This window comes from Moesziomyces antarcticus (genome assembly GCF_000747765.1).
Source record: "Moesziomyces antarcticus DNA, scaffold: scaffold_v10003, strain JCM 10317, whole genome shotgun sequence".
NCBI lineage: Eukaryota > Fungi > Basidiomycota > Ustilaginomycetes > Ustilaginales > Ustilaginaceae > Moesziomyces > Moesziomyces antarcticus.
In genome coordinates this window covers 220272-235070 of record NW_014639007.1, presented here as the reverse complement: position 1 = coordinate 235070, position 14799 = coordinate 220272, and the positions used below count along the sequence as shown (strand labels likewise).

The following is a 14799-nucleotide window of genomic DNA, read 5'->3' as shown; positions in this document are numbered from 1 at the left end:
TGAAGCGGAGGAGAGGACGATATTTCGGATCTCGGAGCGCGGGGGAGCGGGGAGGCGGCTGCAGAGCAAAGAGAACTCGCGTGGGCTGGCCTAGGAACTGAGGCGCGCTCCGCTGGACACACGCAGCCAAGTGCCGAATTCCCACTCGACTGTGTCGGTGTTGGTCTCGCCACGTCTCGAATTCGCACCACCTCTCCCTCCGTCTTCCACCTTCCACCGCCACAACCTTTGCACTCGCCACGGGAAGCGACGCACCCCGCCATGGCGTCGTTCCTGAGCCAGGCGTCGTCCTACTTTGGACGCACCAACATCTCGGTCAACTACACGATCGACGAGTCGCAATCGCCCGCGCACTGTGGTCTGTGGAAGATCTTCCGAGCGACGCGCAATGCGTCGTCCTTAGCCCCAGCTGCCGGTGGCTCGAGCTCGGCATCAGCGTCCAAGAATACCGTGTCGATATGGACGCATACGTTCAACACACGCGGCCAGGTGCGTCAGCGCATCACCGAGCAGCTCAAGAAGGAGGCGTCGTCGCTCACACGCCTGCGCCATCCGTGCATCCTCGAGGTGGTCGAGCCGCTGGAAGAGTCGCGCAACGACGTCACATTCGCCACCGAACAGGTGTTTGCCTCGCTCTCGGAAGCGCTCGTCTCGGACCACCGCCAAGACGTGCAGCTGGACGAGGTCGAGATCCAAAAGGGCCTGCTCCAGGTCGCACGCGGCCTCGAGTTCCTCCACACCGCCAAGATGGTCCATCAGAACCTCTCGCCCGACTCGATCCTCATCAACGCCAAGGGCGACTGGAAGCTCGCCGGCTTCTCGTTCCTCACGCCGCTCGAGCTTCCTGGTGGAGGTGGCAAGACGCCGTGGACGTTCCCGGACTACGATCCGAGCCTACCGCCGGCCATGAGCCGCAACTTTGACTACATGGCACCCGAGTATGCGCTCGACGAAAAGCTGGGGCCGGAAAACGACATGTACAGTCTGGGCTGCGTCGTCTACGCCGTGCATAACAAGGGCTCTCCGCCGTTTCGCAACCGCAACTCGCTGCCCAACCTGCGTGGCAACGCGGACCAGCTCGCCACCACCATCGGCAGCCAGAGCTGGTCGCGCATGGGCAGCGATGTGCTCGACGTGCTCTCGAGCCTGCTCACGCGCTTCCCTGCCGCGCGTCTCACCGCAGCGTCGTTCCAGCAAGCGCGCTACTTCAACTCGATCCTCGTCTCGACGCTCAAGTTCATGGAGCGGGACAGCTTTGCCGGACGCACAAAGGAGGAGCGCGTGCAGTACCTCAAGGGCCTGCTCAAGATCCTCCCGCAGTTCTCGGACCGCCTTTTGCGGCGCAAGGTACTGCCGGCCGTACTGGAGCTCATGACCGACCGATCGCTGCTGCCTTTCATCCTGCCCAACGTGTTCCACATCTCGAAGAACCTCTCGTCGCTCGAGTTCACCAACTCGGTGCTGCCCAAGCTCAAGCCGTTGTTTGCGGTGCAGGATCCGCCGCAGAACATGCTGCTGCTGCTCGACCAGATCGAGCCGCTGTTCGTGCCCAAGACGGCGCCCACCACGTTCCGCGAGGAGGTCACGCCGCTGCTGTACGCTGCGCTCGAGGCGGAAAACGTGCTGGTGCAGGAAAAGGCCCTACGCACCGTACCTCGACTCGCCGAGATCCTCGAATACGCGCACGTCAAAGAGGTGCTGTTCCCCAAACTCGCATCGCTCTTTGCCAAGACCAAGGTGCTCAGCGTCAAGGTCAATTGTCTGATCTGCTTCCATGCGATGGTGGGCATTCTGGACAAGTACACGCTGACGGAAAAGCTGGTGCCCATTCTGGCGCGCATCAAGACCAAGGAGCCGAGCGTCATGGTGGCGACGCTCGCGGTGCACGAGAGCATGGCAGCCAAGGTGGACCGCGAAACGCTCGCCACCGCCATCATCCCGCAGCTCTGGGTCATGTCCATGGGCCCGCTGCTCAACGCCGACCAGTTCGGACGCTTCATGAAGGCGGTGCGTGAGATGAGCACGCGGGTGGAGAAGGAGCATACCGCACATCTGCGCGACGTCAAGCGCATGCAGGACCACACCGACTCGTACACCGCCGATGCGCGCGCGGGCGGCCCCGGCGCCAACGGTGCTGCAGGAGGCGTGACGGGCATCGGCGCCGGCGGAGAGATCGACTTTGCCACGCTCGTCGGTCAGACCAAGACTGCACGCGGCGCGGACAAGGCGGTGGCAGACGACCCGTTCGGGCTCGCAGACGACTTTGGCGCGCTCGGTGGCGGATCCTCGGGCCTCGGCAGTGGGGCGGGTCTGGTGGCGTCCGACATCTCGCCTGCGGTATCGAGCACGCCCACGCCCATCGGTGGTCTCACACCCACGCACACGGGCCGATCAGCACCCAAGCCCAGCACATCATCGCTGCTCTCTTCCAGCACCGCACCGAGCACGGCAAGCAGCATCCCGGCGCTAGCACCACCGCCGTCGTTTGTGCGCCCGCCACTCAGCGCCTCTTCGTCATCCACCTCGTCGAGATCCGCAGCACCCACCACTTCGACCATTGCGCCAGTCAACGGTAGCTGGAACAGCGTGCTTCAACCCAGCTCCTCCCACCCAAAATCTGCCGCGGCCACGCCCACGGCCTCAAGTGCAGCCGGTGGTGGTGGTGCCGGGCCGAACTACAATATCTCGCTGCCGCCAGCGACGGGGACGGGATGGAACCCAGCGCCGTCGTCGCTGTCGTCGTCGCTGGCGCCCGCCATCGAGCCCGCTGCGCCAGTAAGCATTGCGCCGACACCAGCAGCGTCGGTAGGCCCACCAGGGTGGGGGGGTAGCGTACTGCAGCCCAATAAGTCGGCTGCGGTCGGAGGCGCGGGCGCAAAGTCGACCACAGACGCATGGAAGGACTTTGACCCGTTTGCCTGAGTCTATCACGTCCTGCTCACAGTAATCGAGACATGCACATCCAGTCGCCGTGGTGCGGTTCCCCAGAGATGGGTGTCGGGCGGGGTCGGCTCGAGGATGCATGCTGTGATGACGGAAGGGTATGACAATGACTGGTTCGTGTGTGGGCTACCTTGTGCCGCGTTCATAGGCGTTAGGGCGGAAATTGTCGGCTGGCGCATGTTCCGAGTCGGAATGCGCTTCTCGATCCTGGCTAGGCTGCTGCTGTGTGATGGTCGTTGTGGACGAGCGCGACTTTGAATGAGTGCAGCCCTCGGCGTGTTGGTGGTGGTGGCGATGTTTGGTGCGCTGTTTGAGTTTCTCCTTGGCTGCCTTTGACAGGGCTGGACCCGAGTCGGAATCCGAAGAAGCTGCGTCCGAGTCCGAGTCGCTTTCGGAAGAGTCGGACGCAGACGAGGACTCGTCAGACGACTCGTCGAATGCCTTTGGCTTGTGGTAGATACAGCAGACTGAAGCACCAACTAGTCAGCGCGCATACTGAGGTTGGCCCGGACGAGCGAGACTTACTCTTGGACTTTTTGCGACCGAGGCCTTCGTTGTCCACGGTTTCTTCGGTCCACACTACCCGACGTGTGCTTCCACTCGCACTGTTGCTAGTTTGGTCGAGGCCGGGGCGCGAGCGCGGCTCGGGTCGAAGGCGCAGGATCCCCACATCGTGCGGCTGCGTATGCGAAGCGGGCGCGTGGTCGACCGTGAGCGTGCGCGACGAAGACGCCTCCGATGTATTTGCTTCGGCTTGTCTTGTGTTCATGCTGATGTCACCTCGGCATATGCGAGGTCAGGCCGGAAAAGGAGGATGGTGGTGGTGAACAAGGACGCAATGTTGCGCAGCAACTGCGGCTATGGTCATGTGGAGAGAGAATCTTGAGCTGCGCATTTTTACACGCTTGTTAGACTCACCCGCCCAGCCCACTCTCCGGGATGCCATTATCCCAGCTCTCTCCAGCACAGTCACTACGGCATAGCCACGACGATGTATCTATCTAACTCGACAGTGCGATGAGAAGCTATGCGGCAATGAGGCATGAGCTGTGTCTATCCTCTAGCGTCTCGGTCTATGCGCTGCTCTCGATTTCGTCATCCGAAGTCACCTGGATCGCACCGTACCCGCCACGCACGACTTTGGGCCTGTTGAACGGACTGTCCTGACCGGTGTACAAGAAGGCATCGTACGTTGCAGCGCCCACCGCTCCACCCAGGATACTGCTGAGCCACGGATTCCACGCCCAGTACCACGCATCGTGCGTCCACACCTCGCTGCCGTACCCGACGAGCCACAGTGCGATCCTCGGGCCCGTGTCCCTCGCGCCATTGATCGCATAGCCGGTGTTGTAGCCCAAGCTAGCGCCGATGCCCAACAGCACGATGAACATCGCAAAAGGCTGTGCCCCCTTTGGCGGTTTGAGGTTGGCCGTATCCGCGAGTGCAAAGACGACGAAGAGCAGCACGGCTGTGGCGAGGAATTCCGAGAAGAATGCCGAGGCATACGACAGTTCGGGCGCGGGAAGCGTAAAAAAGAACGGTGCCGTGCTTCCGAGTCCCTTCACGGTCCTTGCTGCGCCTCCCTGAAAGCGGGCGATGTTGGTCAAGTTGTTGGCATACACCAAAAGACTTGCTGCCGTGGCTCCTAGGGTTTGAGCCACGACGAACGGGATGATTTTGCGACGCGGGAAGCCACGAAACAGCGCCAGGGCGACCGTCACACTGGGGTTGCAATGTCCACCGCTAATGCCACCCGATACCCATACGGCCATAGCTACACCAGCAGCCCACGCCAGCCGGCCCTGGAAGTAGCTCCCGTACGCAGCGACATCGCGCGTGTCAGCACCATGGTAGTGCAGATTCACCTGACACTCCACGCCGGCACCGAAGAGGAGGATGAGAAAGGTGCCAAAGAACTCGGCGAGCTCTTCGCGGTACAGATGCCGCACCTTTGCCCAGCTGTTGGGTTCACGCTGCCCACTGGCATCGCCGAGCGTCGAGGAAGGCGAGGTGGTGCCAGACCACCAGCGAGGGGGTTTGTGCAACCGCGTCGCTTCATGCGGCAGAGGTGCCGACGCAGGAAGCAACGGCTCCGCCGCAGACGGATCAGGATGCACATCCCGCTGCGAAAGCTGCCCGCGATTCGCCAAGCGAGTCATATCGAAGAGTTGGTGGCAGCACGTCAAGCCAGGTTGCGTCAGTAGGGGGCCTAGATAAACCCTTTCACCCCTCGACCCAAGCCCGCGCTGTGTTTGGACCCTGAACCCCTCTCTGGCCCTCTCGGTGACCAGCGTGTTGGTTGCCCACTTTGTTCGCACTGACCCTTTATCGAACCCCCGAGCCCGGGACCGTTGAGTTCCTTTTCGCACGTCGCACTGCAACCCACTTTTAGCCCCAATGCTAACGCATGCACCCCCCTCGCTCCCCTCCGAGACCCACTCGCCCTTATCTGAGCCTCATCCAAAGCCAATCCGATGGGTGGGCTGCGGCGACTTTTTTCACACACGCGTCTCATCGCGCCCCGGCGTCTTGCAGCAAAAAATGCCCCCAGGACACCGCAAAAGTAACACCACCTCATGCGAGCCAGTCCTCAACACACATTCTGACCGGGACCATTCATGCTTGTGCTTGGGCCTGGGTATCGATCTGGGTATTTCGAGTGGAACTCTACGACGCAAAGATGTGCGATCAGCGGTTGGTGTATCCGCCAAACTTGCCCGTGTTGCCCATGTTCTGGCTCGGCTTGAGCGCACGGCCGCGATCGAGCACGCTGATGCCCTTGAGCACCGCCGCTTCGTTGATGCTCTGCAGCCTCCTCTGCTCAGCACACCCGCAGCCGCACGACGGACACGCGCCCACAGCACAATGCTCCTTGCGCTCGCCGTCGGCCGCCTCGCTGGGCCGGAAGACGGGCGCAGTGCCGTGGCCGACATGCTTGACGCGCAGCTCGTGCAGCTCGTTGCTGAGCTCCTGGATCTGCGCCTCGATCTCGCGCGCGCGCTGGCGCACCTCCTCGGGGATCTGCGGGCTGGCGGGCGCCGACAGCGCCGTCTCGGCCTCGCTCGATCCGAGCAACGGCGTCGTCGCCGCGTTCGAGCTCGGCGGGTGCACAGAGTGGTGGAACGACGGCGTGAGCGGCGACGTGGCAGGCGAGTGGAACTGCGACTGCGTGTCCGACACGCTGCCTCCAGCATCCAGACTCGGCAGTCGACTCGCGCCCGAGGCGCCGCCGTTGCCGCTCCAGGTGCTGTCCGCCGATCCGGGCACCGCCGGCCCGGGCAGCTTGGCGCCGTGCGGTGGCGGTCGGATGTCAGCGAGCTGCGGCTTGTGCGACGTCGAGGAGGGCGCGAATCGACCCGAATCAGAGAGCACGGGCGACGGCGTTCGGAACGAAGAAGGCGCCGGGCTGTGCGGCGCCAGCAGTCCGGTTGAGCTGGTCGACGAGCCGTTGGACGCCTCGCGCAGATGTCCCTCGGAGAGCGCCGAGGCGTCGAGGAAGTCGGCGGCAAAGCCCGAGAACATGGACGAGACAGGTCGGATCTGGAGCGCCGGCTTTTCGCTCAGACCCAGCGGCCCGAGCGCATCGTTCTCCTCGTCCAGCCCAGTCACGGAGAAGGACGGCATGGGTGACTTGGCAGATGCATTCAAATCCCTGCTGCTGCCGCTAGGAGGGAAGGTCGAAACGCCGTCGAGGTCGATGCTCACGCCCTTCTCCTTCTTGAGCTTGCGCATGAGGAAGCCGCTCTTCTTGTTCTTGAGGATGCGCGAGTTGGTCTGTCCGTCGCTCGAGGGATCCCTGTGCATTGCGTGCTCGTCGTGGATGGACTCGGCCGCGTTCCTGCCCGCTCCTACCGCGCCAGACGATGCGAGCCACTCGGACTGCTTCTGCCTCGCCTGCTCGCGGGCCTGTTCGAGCGAAATGAGCTTGTAAGGCACGCCTTCGATGTTGCCTGGCAGTGGCAGGCTCCCCGAGGTCTGGCTAGACGAAGCAGAAAGCACTCCGCCGTTGGGGCCCACAGGCGAGCCCGGTGCGCCGCGAGCCGCAGACACCTCTGCTGCCGCCGCTTTGCCGACGGGAGTTGACTCTCCCTCGGGTACGGTCGAAGCAAATGCGCCTTCGCTCTCGATGCTGCTGTTGCGCGCCATGACCACGTCGCTGTTCGCCTCGGACGGCTGCCTTGAACTCGCGTCGCGCGATGGCGGCGTGCGCGACCTGGTCTGCTCCAGAGAGCCCGAGCCACGACGGTGCTCGGTCAGGAACGAATTGCCCGGGATCGGACTCAGGGTGTCTTTCTTGTATCCCAACGAGCGGGCGCCGCCCAACAGCGGGGAAGGCAGAGTTCCGTTGGCATGCTTGGGAGAGGGGATGGGTGGAGACGATGCCTGGTCTCGGTACTTTGCGTTGGCCGACATGATGATGTTGGCGAGATCGGCGGTGCTTTTGCTGGGCACTGCGCTGGGGCCGTTGCTGTTGAGAGTCCTGGACGAGCGACTGTGCGGCAATTCGCCAAGCGCCTGCGGCTTGGCGAGGCCCAGCGAAGATGCGTGCTGACCACCAGAGGCATTGACGTTGGCGCCTGCTGGGTGCTCCGAGAACGGGCCCGAGCCGGGATAGGCAGGGCGACGCTCGTCGTTGGCAGAAGAGCCTCCTCCACCGACGAGGCGCAACGCCTTGGTGAGCTTGCCCTTTTTGGAGGCGGGCGCGGCAGCCGCAGCGAGACCGAGGCCTTTGAGCATGCCGACGGCGCTGCTCGAGACGCTCTTGGAGCGCGAGCGCTGGGTGGCGAAGAGCGACTGGGCGTCATCTTCCTTCTTGGCCTCCTGTTCGAGCGAGTCGGCATTGCTCGAGCTGTGAGCAAGGGTAGACGGAGCGTGGGCCGTGTTCGGGCTTCGACCTCCGGAGTGGGCATGATCTACCGAGGGTCTGGTCTTGAACCTGGAGAAGGGCTTCTCGAACGTCTCAGCACTCGGGCGGAGCGTTTCACGCAGCGACGGTCGTCCTGCTGCAGTGACTGCATCGTCACCGCCAAGCTCCCAGGGAGCCGGAGCGTTCTTCTTGACCTTGGGCCCAAGCGTGCTGATGCGACGGACGTCGTTGGCGAGCCTGTCTTGGAGCTCGACGAGCATCTTTTCCTCCTCTGCGGCGCCACCGTCGAACGAGAGGATGGGCGAGCGGTCACGACGCGCTTTGGCCTTGCGGGGCTGCATCAAGTCGCTGGTGTGCGGGACCGGGGGCATCTTGGGCACGAGCGTGCCATCGGCGAGTCTGGCTGGACTGCGTTTGGGAAGTGCAAGCGTTCCGTCGGTCAGCGTGAGGTCTGCCGAGGTGGAGTGGTCGCGATGGAGCGATTCGTTGCTGCTTCTCGAGGCCGCCTTGACAGGGAGGGGCGGCGGCGCGCGTGAAGAGGCACGGTTAGGCACTGGCTGTGTCGCGGTTGGGTCTTCTGCATGGCCGTTCTGAGCGGCTGGCTGCGGGGCGCGGGTGCGCTTATGGCCATTCTGCAGGTCGAATCCGTGAGAAAGCTCGTCAGCTTCAAAGGGGTCTTGATGGACGCTGGGGCTGTACTGGCTGGTGTCTTCGAAGCCACTTGCATCGCTCCGAGGCGTGAGCATGCTCTGTGCGGATGGGCTGAGCAGGCCGGCGGCGTCTGCTCCAAAGGCGAGGTTGGCATGCTGATGCTGAGCGGAGAGTGGCAGGGTAGGGAGGGGTGGAGGAGCCTCTTTGCGCCTGCGTTCGGATTTCGCGCCGCGGCCGGCAAAGATGGAGCTGCCGATGCTGGTGGGGCGTACGTGGCCATAGACGCTGGTTGTTGCGTCGTGTTCGCCGATTGTGGCGGCGTGCGAGCTTGCTTGCGTCTCGCCGTCCCAGCTTTCGGCGTCCGAGAACTGGTCGTCGTTGGGGTGGTCGAGGGTACTGTCGTGCTCGCCGGCCCAGACGACGTCGTGGTGACTGGAGCGCTGGGTCCATGTGCTTGGGGGACGGTAGGAAGGGGCGAGACCCTCTCGCTCTCGGCCGATGGCGCGGATCAGGCCGGAGTTCTTGCCTAGAGACTCGCGTGGACGTGAAGCATCGAAGCTGGGGCGAGCGTCGGATTCGTAGAAGGAGTTGGCGACCGAATTGGGCCTGGGTGCGACGGCTGACATGATCGCTGTGGTGAGCCGGGCGCAGCTAGCTGGCTTGGCAAGGCGCGAGGCAGCAAGTGGGGTGCGTGAGATGCGACTGACTGTAGTCGTGGCTGCGGCAGACGGCGAGGATGTTGTGGGTATCAGCAGTTGACTATGCGCCGACAAGCATCGTATAGATGAGGTGTGTGGTCGATGGATGGTGTTGAGAAGGATAGCAGCGATGCTGGAGATGGGAGCGGAAGGTTGCTAGGTGAGGCTGCTGGAGGGGCTCTTGCCACGCCTGATTGGGAGCAACGCGATGCGAGGTTGCCGAGGTGCGCGGTGGCACGGTGGCGTCGTTAAGGGTGGGAAGGTATGGTTGCAGCGGAAGATCTGGACGCAAATGAGACTGGGTGAGAGAGAGAGCGCTCGACAGCCACACGGCAGCGGCGTCGGAGGCCAGCAGTGGCAGTTGGTGTGGTGTGGTCGGTGGTAGCGGTGGTGGTGGTGAAGGGGCAAGGATCGGCGGCAAGGGGGGCCTCCCAAACAAGCAAGCGAGCATGGCAGTCGCAGAGGGAGAGTGAGGGGCAGAGGGATGCGGGGCGGTCGGGCTCAGCAGCAGGAAAAGGGCAAAAAAGGCAATCACGTCGACGGCTGCGCTGCAGCAGCAGCATGCTCGGGGCAAGCATGTACGCTGTATGTAGGAGCCAACAGCCGACAGGAAGCAGGAAGCAGGCACGACCGTCGATTGCAGCCGTGCGTCGGAGAAGCACTCGACTCTGCTTTTTCCTGCTTTTCCTGCTTTGCCAGCCTTCCAGGCGAGGCGAGGCGAGGTATCAGCCCGTCACACTCGCCCGTTGGCTAGAAGTGGCAAGGAGGCGCGCTACTGAAGGGAGCGGGCGCATGAACGCTCAGCCAGCCGAGTAACAGTGCAGCAGGCGAGACAGGCAAGGGCCGCCGCACTCCCACATCGGGACGCGAAAATGCCACACCGCCAGAGCGAGGGGCAACGCAGCACCATGCCAGCCGAGCAGAGAGGCACGCAAGGTCGAGGAATGCCAAATTTCCTGAAACACCCTGCAATCACGGTGGGCACAGCTCGAGTGCCCCACACGCGACTCGACACGCGGGCGTTGGCCCAATTTTGCCCTTCACCCTAAGTGACTGTAGCGTGATGCCTCGGAGCTGCCATTGCTGCTGACAGTATGCAGGCCGCAGATGGGGTGATTGGCATCGTGCAGCACCTCCTCCGTCCCACGCTAGGCAAAATGCGCACCGCAGCAACCGCATCCGACTTGCTTCATCGGGTCGACTTGGATGACACTCGAGCCCTTGTCCATATCGCCATGGCGTTCATTGGGGGTCGAGAGTGTGTGGAAGCTGTGCGGCGGCTCGCCGCCCGACGGCGGTGACCGAAAGACGCAGAAGAAGGTTCGCTGCTAGACTCGTTTCCGGGCCGGGACGGCCCGTTCGCCAGCGGACGCCGTCGCCAGTCCACCTTTGCGCTCCATTTGACCGGTGCCGCCAGCGCTCTCGGTCGAGCTACGAAGTCATAGCCGAGGTGCGGGTCGAGGCAGGGTCCCCGTGGGTAGACTCCTGCACGCCAACCCTGCTTTTCTCTGCCTTTGTGTGTGCCATCAGGCTGATCTCGGCTGCAGCGTCTGAACCTCGTCATGTCCTGAGGAGCTGGGCGGGTGTCGAGCAGTGATCCGCTGGCGGTACGGCCGGTCTCCGAGTCGTGCACTTTGCGTTCGGAGAAGCCGTATTGTTACCTGCCCGACGAGTCCACACGTGCCCGCGCGAGCCGCCGTCGATCCTGTCAGAGGCTCGCTGCAAGGAAAATCGTCTGAACCCGAATCCAAAACGTCCGAAAAGGAAGGAGGAAGCATTTCACCCCGACGCGCCGACTTTTCCTCGCGCCAGCTCCGCTCGCAAGTGTTGCTTGCAGGTCTCACTTAGATCTCTCTCTTGCGCGTCGATCCAACGGCAGTCACAGTTGCAGCTTTCCTCGGACGCGTCGCGCCTGGCTCGCCAAGCCCCACTTGTCGCACTCTGCTCGCAACTCCAGTCCGCCGACTCGCCCGAGCATCATTCGGAAGGCCCAATCGCATGCAATCGCATCGTCCCAGTGAGCCTTGAGTGGCATTGCTGCCCTCGACCCGTCAGTTGCCGGTGTGACGTAGCAACCCCGAGCCGTTGCAAGCTTTCCATCGGGCGTACATGGTGCGGCGCCAGTAATGCCACGCCACCCCCGTGGCTTGCATTAGTAGCCCTCTTTTTTCCCGGTTGCTCAGTCGCTATGCATCCCGCTCTTCCGGGTCCTGTAGGCTTTTCGTCTTTGTGAGCTGGATCGTGCTCGTTGACGGTGTCGATGATGCGAATCGGGAGCGAGGAGGACGACGAAGGACGATGGACTGAAGTCATGTCTGTTAGGCCGTCGTCTGCTCCCTGTGCCTCGCATGCCTTTTTTCAGCCGTCATTTCGCGTCCCCCTTTTTTGGCGTTTCCACTTTCAGGACGGAAGAACGGATTGAGTTGGAATCGGCCACCAATCACCTTCTCAGTCGTGACCAAAACTACATACAACGCTCACGACCGTATATACAGAGCATGGAAACCATCTCAATACACAGCACGCACTCTCGAGCAAGTTCGTCCACCTGCAATCCGAGGAGGATCAAACAGCCGTCGAAAGATGCACGATCTCGCGCGAAAAGGCACCAACACGCCCAGGTGCCCGACACCCGAATTCCGATTCCGGAGCCGTGCATGCACCGCCGACCCGATTACGCGGGGCCCTGAACTCCACCTCGGCTCCAACCTCTCGACCATCCGCGATACAGCCTCCGTCGACCATCACATCCAGCCCATCGACAGCACCCACCTCACGCACCAGGAGAGCCTCCGCCATCCACACACACAGCACAGCTTATCGAAGGGTCACAGACAGAGGCACCAGGCAGACAGGTGTTCGCCATGCAGGCCGTGTCCAAGTTCATCTTTGGACCATCACAAGAAGGTACGTAGCACGAACCGCTCGCATCACACCAGCAACACACACGGCTGACAAACACTCACCACCCCTGTCTTCTTTCATCGACGCAGAGCGGGTGAAGAAGGTGCAGTCGCAGTTGAGGTCCGAACAGCGCGCGCTCGACCGCGAGATGCGTCAGATCGACCAAGGCTCCACCAAGACAAAAGCGGAGATCAAGAAGCTCGCCAAGAAGGGCGATGTGAAGAATGCAAAGATCCTCGCGCGAGAAGTCGTGCGTGCCTCGAAACAGAAGAACCGACTCGCAGTCTCCAAGGCGAGACTCAACAGCATCCACATGCAGCTACAACATCAACTCGGTAAGTGCCATCACCCTCACCGCCCATCCACACGCCAAAGCATGCTGACACTACGACATCGATACAGCCATGTACAAGGTGACGGGTAGCATGCAAAAGTCGACCGAGATTATGAAGCTTTCGAACCAGCTCGTCAAGTTGCCCGAGGTATCGGCAGTCATGCGTCAGATGAGCGCCGAAATGACAAAGGTACGTCCCAAACCCCTCACCTCACCTCCATATGACATCGCTAACGATCACTGTGTTTGGATAGGCGGGGATTATGGAGGAGCTCATGGAAGACGCAATGGATTCGGGCGTGCTTGGCGAGGACGAAGACGAAATGGAAGAGGAGGCGCAAGGAGAGGTCGACAAGGTGCTCTACCAACTCACCGACGGCAAGCTCGGTCAAGCCTCCACCACCGACCATCTTCCCGACCTCGCCGTCGAAGATCCAAAGATCAACGAGGAACAGGAACAGCAAGATATGCAGCGCATGCAGGCCGCCCTCGACGGTCTCCTCCGTGGCTGAATCCCCACACTACTCTGCCTTCGTCGCCTCGCATCCATCATACTCTGTACTTGTATCCGCATCTTTTGAACGATCTGAATCCATCCCGATATCCACTGTCAACGTCATCACTGTCCAAGCCAACATAACACTCGCACACTCGCACCACGAGCCCACGCGTCACTTCAGCCGCGACACGACGTCAAGCTCGACCGGCACTCGCAGCCTTGAGCAGCCCGCCTCCAAACCAACGCGTCATCCAACCACCGCAACAACAATAAGCACACAGAAGCACACGCGAAAAAGAGATAGTTTTGAGACCGATATGCTCAGATTGCTGCTGGATATATCTGAGGGGGAGGAGATGCTAGCGCTGGCGGTAAAAGTACAGAAGAGATACAAAGGCGACCAAGAAAAGAAGAAAGCCGGTCGACGACGCGCGGACGCCGAGACACGCTCGCATCCACCCGTCGCGGAGGTTGGGCGGTGCAAAAGGCGCGAGACCAGTTGCAAGGGGAGGACTCCACGACGCGTCGCACCGAACGCGTCGGGCCGAAGAAGGGTACTACATGGCGAGAAGGAGGTCGTAACAAGAGGATCGTCGAGTAGCTAGCGCTTACTTGGAGGACGAGAACTTGGTGACCGACTTGGTGCCTTCGGAGATGGCGTGCTTGGACAGCTCACCGGGAAGGATGAGGCGAACAGCGGTCTGGATCTCTCGCGACGAGATGGTCGACTTCTTGTTGTACGAAGCGAGCTTGGAGGCCTCGGTGGCGATGCGCTCGAAGATGTCCTGGACGAACGAGTTGAGAATGGCCATGGCCTTGTTCGAGATACCGGTGTCGGGGTGGACCTGCTTAAGGACACGGTAGATGTAGGTCGAGTAGGTCTCCTTGCGGACCTTGGTGGCCTTCTTCTTCTCGCCAGACTTGGCGGGAGCCTTGGAGGTCTTCTTGGCGGCCTCGGAGGGGGCCTTGCCAGCGGACGAGGCGGGGGCCTTGCCGGCGGTGGAGGAGGGCTTCTTCTCGGCGGGCTTGGGGGGCATGTTGACGAAGTAAGAGGGTTGGTTGAGTTGAGGTGGGAAGGTTGGGATGTAGCGTTGAAAGGCTTGACGGMTGGAGGAGAGGAAAGAAAGAAGAGGGTCCGAGGCTGACACGGCGTTGGAGGGGTTGGGTTTTAAGCCAATCTGAGTGCGGGTCCCTGCAGGCGCAACGGACACGGCGCGCGAGTGCAGCGAGAAGTGCTGCGCAACCGCCTCTGTTGAACGAGAGAGAGAGCGCGTCTGTAGGGCCGTCGAAGCGCCTGAAGCCAAGGCGCGTGCACTCGGCGTTGACGCGCCGCTGCTGAGCTGCTGCTGGTCGAGTGGGAAAATCCACGAGCCGCACCGTTGTATGCCTGTCGAGCGCGCCAACGCGTCGGTCTCCGCAGCGAGAAACCAAGCGCATGATCTTCGTGCAGCTAGCGGAAATTCCGCTATTTTCGAAAAATCACGGGTCGCCCTCCACTAGGCCAAACGCAACAGCCACACGCACAGTCCACAGCGTCGTGGCTTGGGCCCGAATGAGATTGACGAACGCTAAATCAATGGGGCCTTCGAAGGCTCCAAAGGCGTCCGACTTTGATTGTCCCACACCATCGGTGTGCGCTGCGGGTTCAACCAACTCATTCCATGATTCTTGCATTTGGGCCTTCGTCGCCCCCCAATCTCTGTCACGTTTTGGCGTGCTATCAAGCCCCCACAAATCCGCCCCTCCCCGATTCTTCCCCTGATTCTTGCCTGGCGCTGAAGACCGCCTGATTCTCTGCCCTATCAACAAGTTGGGGAATACTGCCAATGAAGTCTCGGAACACGATAGCTGCCTAGAACGACATAGCTCCGTTAACGAGCAGAGACGAACGTATGTTAGTGGG

At 61.8% G+C, this 14799-nt stretch overlaps 7 protein-coding genes across 7 annotated transcripts; 2 read left to right on the top strand and 5 right to left on the bottom strand.

The window, feature by feature from the left end:
• Positions 1-261: 261 nt before the first annotated feature.
• PAN0_003d1544 (SCY1 protein kinase) lies at positions 262-2922 on the top strand (the record flags this gene model as incomplete). The annotated part of the gene is made up of 1 exon (XM_014802503.1): positions 262-2922. The coding sequence occupies one exon, from the start codon at positions 262-264 to the stop codon at positions 2920-2922; it is 2661 nt and encodes an 886-aa protein (XP_014657989.1).
• A 147-nt stretch (positions 2923-3069) lies between these two features.
• On the bottom strand, positions 3070-3712 carry PAN0_003c1543 (uncharacterized protein; the record flags this gene model as incomplete). The annotated part of the gene is made up of 2 exons (XM_014802502.1): positions 3070-3410; positions 3469-3712. The coding sequence occupies 2 exons, from the start codon at positions 3710-3712 to the stop codon at positions 3070-3072; spliced, it is 585 nt and encodes a 194-aa protein (XP_014657988.1).
• Positions 3713-4016: 304 nt separating this feature from the next.
• On the bottom strand, positions 4017-5102 carry PAN0_003c1542 (MIP family channel protein; the record flags this gene model as incomplete). Its single annotated transcript, XM_014802501.1, has 1 exon — positions 4017-5102. The coding sequence occupies one exon, from the start codon at positions 5100-5102 to the stop codon at positions 4017-4019; it is 1086 nt and encodes a 361-aa protein (XP_014657987.1).
• Positions 5103-5631: 529 nt separating this feature from the next.
• PAN0_003c1541 (uncharacterized protein) lies at positions 5632-9087 on the bottom strand (the record flags this gene model as incomplete). The annotated part of the gene is made up of 1 exon (XM_014802500.1): positions 5632-9087. One exon carries the CDS (start codon positions 9085-9087, stop codon positions 5632-5634), a length of 3456 nt encoding a protein of 1151 aa, XP_014657986.1.
• A 133-nt stretch (positions 9088-9220) lies between these two features.
• On the bottom strand, positions 9221-9610 carry PAN0_003c1540 (uncharacterized protein; the record flags this gene model as incomplete). The annotated part of the gene is made up of 1 exon (XM_014802499.1): positions 9221-9610. One exon carries the CDS (start codon positions 9608-9610, stop codon positions 9221-9223), a length of 390 nt encoding a protein of 129 aa, XP_014657985.1.
• Positions 9611-12023: 2413 nt separating this feature from the next.
• On the top strand, positions 12024-12909 carry PAN0_003d1539 (vacuolar sorting protein VPS24; the record flags this gene model as incomplete). The annotated part of the gene is made up of 4 exons (XM_014802498.1): positions 12024-12066; positions 12153-12398; positions 12466-12587; positions 12652-12909. The coding sequence occupies 4 exons, from the start codon at positions 12024-12026 to the stop codon at positions 12907-12909; spliced, it is 669 nt and encodes a 222-aa protein (XP_014657984.1).
• A 595-nt stretch (positions 12910-13504) lies between these two features.
• PAN0_003c1538 (histone H2B) lies at positions 13505-14570 on the bottom strand (the record flags this gene model as incomplete). The annotated part of the gene is made up of 2 exons (XM_014802497.1): positions 13505-14308; positions 14421-14570. 2 exons carry the CDS (start codon positions 14568-14570, stop codon positions 13505-13507), a joined length of 954 nt encoding a protein of 317 aa, XP_014657983.1.
• Between the last annotated feature and the right edge of the window lie 229 nt (positions 14571-14799).